The 9,873-nt window shown below is 38.1% G+C and overlaps 1 protein-coding gene across 1 annotated transcript in view; it reads right to left on the bottom strand.

Annotated features, from left to right (window-relative positions):
- Positions 1-1,644: 1,644 nt before the first annotated feature.
- Positions 1,645-9,873, bottom strand: part of grid2 (glutamate receptor, ionotropic, delta 2) — a 522,151-nt gene continuing 513,922 nt past the window's right edge. Inside the window, exon 16 of the mRNA XM_017468976.3 lies at positions 1,645-3,945. Coding sequence (XP_017324465.1) covers positions 3,514-3,945 — 432 coding nt within the window. The 3' untranslated portion in view covers positions 1,645-3,513. The remainder of the gene's footprint in view (positions 3,946-9,873) is intronic.

The raw sequence follows: 9,873 nt of genomic DNA, 5'->3' as shown, positions 1-9,873 counted from the left end.
CAGCTTGCTGTGTATGAGGCTGCATAGCCACAGATTGGCCCATGCTGATGCCTGTCCATCACCAAAAGCAAGGTGCAATGGAAGAAGGTGGCCTGGTCTGATAAATAATGTTTACATCATGTGGATGGCACCAGGATGCACTATGGGAAGAAGGCAAACTGGTGGAGGAAGTGTGATGCTCTGGGCAATGTTCGGCTGGGAAAGCTTGGGTCCTAGCATTTATGTGGATGTTACTTTGACACGTATCACCAACCTAAACATTGTCACAGACCAAGTACACCCCTTCATGGCAACAGTATTCCCTAATGGCAGTGATATCTTTCAGCTGGATAATGTGCCTTGACACACTGGAAAAATTGTTCAGGAATGGTTTGAGGAACATGACAAACAGTTCAAGGTGTTGACTTGGCCTCCAAATTCCCCAGATCTCAATCCAAGCAAGCATCTGTGGGATGTGCTGGACAAACAAGTCTGATCAATGAAGCCGCCACCTTGCAACTTACAGGACTTAAAGGATCTGCTGCTAAGCTCTTGGTGCCAGATACCACAGCACACCTTCAGAGGTCTTGGACAGTCCATGCCTCAGTGTATCAGAGCCATTTTTCCACCAAAAGGGGGACCTACACAAAAATTAAGCAGGTGGTTTTAATATTATGGCAGAATAGTATATATTCATGTTTATTTCTACTGTATATGCATGTTATCCATCAATAGAATTGACCTCCATGCTGTGAATTGACTCTCCGCTTTTTGCCAGACTTTTTGAGTGGAGTCAACTCATGGTGGTTTGAGTGAAGTCAACTCATTCATTAAATTTCTCTTAACTAAGGCTTTTGAGAAACTGTAGCTAAACACTGTTGATTTATATTTATGCATGTAGTATCACTTTGTACCACCAATCAACTATCAGTACACATTTAACATACTATCAACTGACTGTGACAGCTCAGTGACATTTGACTGACAATTAGTTGATAATAGTGTTACTGGGTTACCTGATAGATTAACTAATATAACCAAAGTAATTAAATGTATAGCCTACATTGTTACTCAATGCACTCAAGCTGGAAAGCTTATGAGAAAAACACTTTACATTAATATTTGGTCATGTCTGTATTAATCAATCAATGTCAAAACAGAACTAGAAATGAACACTTCAAACATATACAGTCAACCCAGTAACAATGATCATAAATGTAGGATCACAAAAATCCTTCAGCTGTGAGCAATATGACTGTAAATTACGGTATTTTTAATGTACAGCTCATATATTCATATGATCAACAATGATGAGCCGAGAACTTGGCCTTTTGAAGTGTTGCGAGGGGTGAGACTGGAGGGGTTGTACATGCACTTAGTAGCCATGGCTCTTCTCAAGTCACTCAAGCATGATACGATGGGCTGCTGTGCTATTCATTGTGTGCCAGAGGGCATGACGCCTGGTGAACACGCTCAGTGATCATCCAAAACCAGCCTGGCCCTTCGACCACACTACCTGGGGTGTGGTGTAGAAACCATTGCAACTGAAATCGAAAATATGATCTTCTGCATTAATCAAATATCTATGAAACAGCCACCATGAACCAACTGGTCATTGCAATAAATACAGTGGCAAAAGCGAGTCCTCTGATACAGCAAACACAATTAAACCCACTGTAGAAAACATGTTTATTAGACAAATTATACACAGAAAGCTTTGCCACTTGTAGCAGAGGCCTCAGTTTGTTCCATTAGAATAATATGCAACACATACAACAAAATAGGCCTATATTAAATACTGTACATTATAATCGTTGAAAATGATCAAGGAACTCCTGTACATACTATGTAAGAAATTAAAAATGTTACAGGCTTAGCAAGTCTTACATGTTTTTTTTTCTTTTGAAAAAGGACTTACTCATGAATCCATAACTCAAAAAAAAAAAAATTAAGTTAAAATATGACTAAAATTGAAACCTTAAAGACTGTCTTATCAGAGGGATTCTGGGTAATTGAGTTAGTGTAATGGTGGCTAATGCAATGCAAGGCTTTAATGTTAAACTCTATATCTTCTTAAATTCAACAAAAAGTATCTCCATGTAAAATATACATTTTAATGTCTTCATTTTATACTAAATAAAAATCTTTAATTCAATACTAAATAAAAACTTTTTCCTATTGTCATTCATAGCTTAAGAAAAGTACACCTAGAATGCTGTCATCAAAACACTGTTGCTTTTCTCTACACACAACATTTGCGAATTAGTCTGAGGATAACAAACTGAAAGCTCATTCTAAACAACTAACATTAGTCATATTAATACAATGTTAGTGAAAAGTGTTTGAATGTATTTCATGGGTTTTTTTTTTTTTGTATTTTTAAACTTCTCAAAATGTGTCTTTTTTAACCTGTCATCACACACTGATGGACTTGTTTGAACAATTAGCACTTTTAAAAAAGTTAGATAAATATTACCCCTTACTGTTTATGAAAGGAAATAGAAAGTTATTTCAAATAATTCCCAAAAATGGGCTGTCTTGTTTGTACCTTCAGATGGCCTGGTGCCAGTTTGAGGACACATGAAGAATTAAAAACAGCCCCTGGTCTAAGACTCAGGAATCAATTTGAAGGTTTTCTTCTTGACTTCAGACCTATAACACCTAACAGTAAGATGATGGCACTGAAGCGATCTCAAAATGTATATATATAAAAAAGAAAATAAACAAAATATAACCTGCAGTAATCTTTTTTCCATGTTTAACTTTCTCATCAAACACATTCCACACAAAATAATTTGTTCTATTTCAAACAAAGCAGAAAACAAAAACAAACAAACAAAAAAACCCCAACAACAACACATATTTAGAGGCCTCATTTGCATGTGTCCTTTCTATGCTTTAACTTGGTTTATGTATATTTTTTCATTACATCTTTCTCTTATACATTGTCCAGTGTGTAAGTGGAAAAAGTCTCAGAGAGACGGTATAGCCAGACGTTAAGATTTCAAAAGATCAGTCTATATGTCTGGAGCTCAGGTGCAGTGTAGAGCAGCAGAAGGACTTTATTCTCTAGCTATTGACACCCAACTCACCACACCATATGGCCTAACTCGGTACAGAGCATTGACCAGCATAAACTGAGAAGCAAGATTTCTCAAATAAGCCTCAAGTTATTGCAGGTCTGTAGGTCAGTCTGCAAAGTGCAGGGTTTTTTTTTCCCTTTTTGTCCGGAAACCAAAAGAAAACAAAGGAAATGTAAACATCCCATGATTTTTATATTCATACAGTCTTTTAAAACTCCCCCAAAATTACATGTGAAAAATGAAGGCAAAGTCATGTTTACACAAGAGATCTCCCAACAATCACGACGACAATAATGAAATTTATCATCATCCTCAACAGGTAGGTGAGTTCAGGCAGGACGAGCACCCCCAACAGCAAAACTTAAAAGCAAAGCTTTCAAAAGCAAAAAACGACAAAAAAAAAAAAAGAAGACGGGTATTTACATTTGTATCTTGTTTTGTGAGTGCCTCCTCATATGGAGGTGCCCCGGTCTGGATCGTTGCCGTAGCTAAAGCATGGGGCTGGTGTGGGCTGGTAAGGGATGCTGGACATGGTCTTGATGGGGCTGCGAAAGAAGCCTCCATTGGGCGCGCGCTGCCTGAAGGGCCCGGCGCCAGTCCGCTGGTCGGGCATGGCGCCGAAAGCGAAGCCGGATGCCGCCTTGGCAGAAAGGCTGCGGCTCAGTGTCTGGATCTGTTCAGGGATGAAGGTGGTGGTGGTGATGTGTGTGTTACGGAAATCACTGATCTGCTCCAGGGCCTGGCGTGCCGCTGGCAGTGAGTCCATGTCCAGTGGCGTCAGATCCATTGAAGAGGTGGAGAACTGCTTGTGCGGGCTCTCGTCATCCGTGCACAGGCTGTTCACACGCCGGTGGAGGTGCTCCAGGTCGATCTCCTTGTCATCCTGAGACGAGGGGTTGAGAAAGGTAGGAGAGGTGGAGTGGGGAAAAGGTGGGGGGAAAGAGAGAGAGAGAGAGACAGAGAGAAAGAAAGAAGGAGGAGGGTGAGGAGCAGCAGGAGCAGAGGACAGAAGAAGTAAGGGGTATAAAAGTGAGGAAAGTGGGTGTACGGTCGGAGGAGTAGAAGTATAGACGAATGTGTTAGTGTGAAACAAAGCAGTGAGTGTTGTAGAGATGAGTAATGAATAAGGCAAAAATAAATCACATGTATATGTGATTATAGAGATTTAAATGGAAACAGGATTGGAAAGACAGGGTTGTGAAATGTAGTGCAAGTTTTGTAATGCAATGAGAGCAACAAAAGTGAACAGGCATAGGGAAGAAAAGGCACAAAAAGGACAAATGAACTATAGTAACAAAGGCAAATGGATATTTTTTTGCTATGGGATCAAGCATTGTATAACAGTAATGCTATTCTTAATTGGACAACTGGAGACTAAAACTGTAGTTTTAAAATACTACAATACTATGCAATTATTATGTCATCAACATCTTTTATAATCTTTTATAGTGTTCAAATGGCTAAAAATTGAGTTGTGTGTCCAGATGATTACATCTCGCACATCAGTTTGACAGACTCTTTCAGTTTTAACAGAAAGAGATATTAAATATTAATGCCAGTGATCCTGCTTGCAGGGTTCCATCCATAACCACACCCTTAAAACACAAATGTACACCCTTGGAAACGTTCCAATTTGATAAGCAATTTGATAAGGAAAATATGACTGCCAAACAAACACGGACCCTTCTTGTCCTGATTGGTTGTATGTTGGTGATTTGTATCATTTGCCTTTTCTCTTGTTCACCGTGATTGGGGCATGTTCGACCAGAGTTTTTAATCTCTGAGCTGATGGTAGAGCTACCAGATGGTAAGGAGGCCCTATCTTTAATATTAATGCCAATAAAGTCATTAAAGTTGCTTATTAATATTCCCCAAATAATTAACTAGTCAGTTTTTGTTTTATTTGATATTTACCAACCACTACCTTAATCACCTCAGAATTATATATATATATATATATATATATATATATATATATATATATATATTGGTGATGTATAGTGATGAAGGTAAGGTCATGCTCTACATTCACACACATGAGAAGTCATAGTGTCTGCAGTGAGCCTTTTGGACAAAACAGCAGCCCAGCTGGCAGCAGAAGCCTGAAGGGAAGCTTAATCTCTCAGAGAGTTGTAGGGACACATGTAGAGGGTGCTCATGGGTACTTGACCATATAGATCAGCAGTGGAGAGGTTGTGAAGGAAAGGGGCATATAATAGAGTGAAAGAGCTGATTAAAGCAAATAAGAGGAAGTGTGGGGATCCATATATAGTTTGTGTGCATGTTGTTTGTTTCTCTGCAAGTGCATGTGTACATTTGTCTGTAGAGGAGTTTGTTAAGGGATGAGGCATCTTTGCTAGCATACAGAGTCTTTGTCTATGTGGTTGCAACAAGCTTTGGCTATACAAATGATAATATTTTTTAATGTGAAAACCATGGAAAATAGATTATACTGTCCATTTTAAGAACATCATTTAAACTGCTTCCAAGAAAAAAAATCATTAATGTTTTTCAGGTTGAATGACATTGATGAGCCTTATGAATCTAAGCTGCAGTTTTTTATTTTATTTTTTGCAATTTTTATTTCAGTGATGTAATAGCTCTGGTGTGCTCCAATTTATGAACTGTCAGCTAGTTAAAAGTAACACTCACATTAGTTCCAGCACCAGGCTTTTCTATTTTCTTTCTAGCACCAGTCTAAATGAAAATTAAAGTTACTATATATTATTTCTGAATTACTGACCTCCAATAGATTTCCATTCAAGCCTGTTTTTCACTTCCCCTGCAGGTACTTCTTTACAACAGATTCTACTATAATAATGTTCCCATCTATAGATGTCAAATTACAAATATCACTGCACATTAGTCACCGTATATAATTTAATTGTTGAAGGATTTAGAACATCTATACAGTAATGGCTTGTCTAAAATGCTGCATATCACCCTGCATAATCAAACCTCTGGAAATCCTCTCTCAACATAAATGTATTTATTTGTGCTTTACTGTACCTATGCCATAGCCAATTCTTAAGGCAAATTGTGCACTTTGTGGAATGGTAGGGGTTTATTCCACTTATTCCACTACCTATGTGGGCTTGAAGCTTGGTTCATTGGGAGAGAGAGGGCGGCTCAGTGTTGGCAGAAGACAGTTCGTGACGGAATAGCAAATGTGTGGCGCAGGCTGGAGTCCAGAGGCTGGGCACAGCATGCAGGCGACAGGTGATTTGATGTGGGCCTAAGCGTGAGTGTGATGTCACTCCGAGGTTCATGACAAGGCTCGTCTGGCCTGGCAGACGGCCCGTCAACTCGTGTCTGTTTAGGCCAGCGGGCCATGAGCCAACAGAAGGACGATAAGGATGGACAGATGGATGGATCAGGCAAATGGGACGAGGGAGAGGTTCGTTTAAGAGAGTTGGGAGATGAGTAGAAAAAGACAACAAACAAAACAGTCAGAATATAGACTTTGTTTTGGTTCTTTTCTATTTCCAAGGAGCCAGATACCTGGAAAGGTGAGATGGTAAAAATGGCATATTGCATTTCTCTCCCTCGCCCGCTTTAACCCCCTCAACACAGAGTACTTATCTACAAAACAAAACAAAAATAAATAAAAAAACAAATAAATGGAATGCTGTCATCTCAAATGAAGACAGTAAAACTTTTATGACTTGTTTTTTGCTGCTTTTGGCAGAAAATCAGACAGTTCCTTAGGTCAGAGTCATGATCAACACAGAAGATTGTGTGGGGCTCAGCAACGCCAATTGAGTTTTTTTTATATATATATATATATATATATATTTTTAATATGGAACAAAGTTGTTTAAAGAGGACATGCTGGACTCCACATAATCACAACAGCAATGACATAACAGACATCTGAAGTCACTTCTTTTCTGGTCAAGGACACAAATTGGCCAGCATGGCTTGCTCATCACACTGTGCATTCTTTGTTTCTCCTGACCCGAGTGGCTGTCTGTCTCTTCACTATTGGCATGTGTTAAGAAAACATGGCACATTTAGAAGGGAAAAAAAGACTTGTTTTGATGACTTGTCATCTCAGACCAATTCTTGACACTGCAGTAAGAGGTCTGACTCGGAGATCACAGAGAAGCAGAGAGTGGAAACAGGCTCAAGCTTACACCATGACTTATGCAGAATGTGACAGTGAGTGTAAAGAGACAGAGACACAAGCACAAACCTCTTATTCTACTATATTGGTGTTTCAATGCACTTGATGTTAGCAAAGAGATATTACATGGAGGGCAGTTAGGAAAGGTTAGAAATGTGTTAAGAATCAAGGACACATTGTTTGGAAACTATGTTGTTGAATGGAAAAAAAATACAGACAATGGAAAATAGTGAGTTTAAACAACAATGCTTTAAATTTAGGCCAGCATGTGACAGATTACAGATATCCATACTATGGTGGTAACTGCAACAACATGGTAATGTGGTATAAGTGGACATCTTAGTATTTATCTTTTGTTTTCTATCAATCAGTTTACTCCAAACATTAAACTGATTGATCACTGGACTGTGAGTAGTGTGCTCATCGATGTGTGCCTGTGTGTGCAAGCTCTGCCAAGCGTCAAGTCTGATGGAACCTTCTGGAAGAGTGCTCTGAAGACCGGCCTCAGCGTGATTGCACCACAGGACTTGGGAGGAGGTTCAAGTGTGACGGCCAGTCTTCTGGAAGCCACTTTAGAAATCCTCACAAGAAATCAACTTTGCATTTCATCTTATGCTGCTAATCAAATAAATCACTATCATTAATTACTCGGCATATTCTGTGTGCTTATGCTTACTCACAGTATAGGTATGCATAGCCAGAGAAATAATTAGAGCATGCACAGTTGTTATTTTTTTTTTTTGGACTTTAGATGCACATGCGTTTAACATCATATATCAGAAATATCAACTTAAATTGTTTTTTTTTTGGACTTTGGACTCACATGAGTTTAACATCATATATCAGAAATATAAATGTACATCTATTTGCTTTAAACATTCAAATTAGACAACAGCCTGTAAATGAGCTGTAAACTTAAGGAAGTGAGCTAAATATGAATACTTTCAGAATGATGTTAAACTCATGTGAGTCTAAAGTTTTGTTCACCAACTGTCCAGCATGGTGTAAGATATTTATTTTACATAGGACGAAGTTATATAGCAATGTATTAAACTGTATAGTGAAATTCATGTTTTAAGTATACGTCTGATGAATGTATACATGGAGAGACTCCAAAGTAGGCTTCTGTAAAATAGATTTTTCCCTGCTTGTGATTTACCATTAAAACATTGAGATAAACTATTTCATTATCTTGATAGCAGTAGTATCATTTGATTCCACAGTAATACACAGTAAACAGTAAAAACATTTTAAATATAATCCTTTTACAAATCGGTTGTTTAATGTCCACATGGCCAACATTTGGAGGGGGACTAGAAGGTGGTGTCAGTTAATATCAGAGAGTTCAAAACACCTGCACGAATCATTCAAGATTTATATGTTGAATGGCTAATCTACTGCTTTTTGGAGAGTGATATTTTTGAGTAATAATGCATACTACATCAGAGCTCATAGAGAAAATGTGTAATGGTTGGCAGGTCTGGTAATATAATATAATCCAGAGTCAACATTACTAGATATCATGGCAGTGTAATACACTGTAGAGGTAATTTAACTGTTATGTCAGTCTGTACAGGATTTCACAGAGGTTTTTTTTGGTGATTGTTGTGACCAAAAATGCTTGATTCTGCTGTGGCTTTTTTCAAAAATTTATGCTGCAACTTGGAAAGTTTTTTTGTGCTTTTTTGCAGAAAATTACTTGAATTGGCAAAATTGCAATTGCACAAAATTATTTTGCATGGTCTTTTGCGGTGATGTTTGTTGGAAAATGAGAACTTTCAGCTGTACTCATGTTTGATGAATGTGAATCGAAGAGGGCTTATGATGAATGTGCGTTGTAATGACGTCACATGACGTGTCTTGGCTCAAATCTGAGGAAAATCTTCCGGAATTTTTCAAAATTGCAAGCTCCTCAGAATATTGCAAAGTTTGCTTGACTTTGCATTCATTTCTGCGGTTGCAAAATAAAAGCCTGCTCCAAAGAATATGCACCTGAAAATTCTTGATCAACATTATTCCTTGTCTGTGAAGGCAAGGCATCAGTGGCCAGGATCATAACAATTTTTTTTTTCTGCCGTGCTATGGGGCAATATGTGACCTGCCTCTCCCATTGCCAGATGAAAGCTGTTACAAAGACTTGAGGTAACCAGTGGCTCAATGCAGGGTCAAAGCTCTGCTGAGTGCTCAAAAGGCAATCTATAGCAGTAGCTACTGTATATTCTTTTTGTTTTTTTTGTCTTTTAGATATAACAATTATTTTGATTTGTGTCTTATAGGGACTTCATGGATTCAAGCAGGTTCACACATAACCAGATAACAGGAATGGGGGTGGTGTTCACTAAAATATGTATAATTTGATGTCTGAAAATATGACATGAAGCAATTAAGGCTAAATCAGTCCTTCACCCAGAAGCTGTTCAGGTGATGTGGGCTTTCAAAAGCTGAACTCCCTTGTACCTCTTAAGTTGCTTCAATTTACACTAATTGACATGCATTTGATTTTTTAAGTGGGCAATAAAGCAAGACAGAATGACCGTTGAGAGTGTTCAAGTGCATTTAGAGTGCTACGATTACATCTTAATTGCTATGCCTGAGCTACCAAAAAGAAATATGATGTATTTGGTTTTGCCATTATTTTTTTAAAAACTTTAACAAAAATCAAAAAGTCAAAAGGAATTTTAGTGC

The sequence above is a fragment of the Ictalurus punctatus genome, chromosome 5, assembly GCF_001660625.3.
Source record: "Ictalurus punctatus breed USDA103 chromosome 5, Coco_2.0, whole genome shotgun sequence".
Classification (NCBI taxonomy): domain Eukaryota; kingdom Metazoa; phylum Chordata; class Actinopteri; order Siluriformes; family Ictaluridae; genus Ictalurus; species Ictalurus punctatus.
Note: the sequence above shows the minus strand (reverse complement) of the source record. Positions and strands in the feature narration are given on the sequence as shown.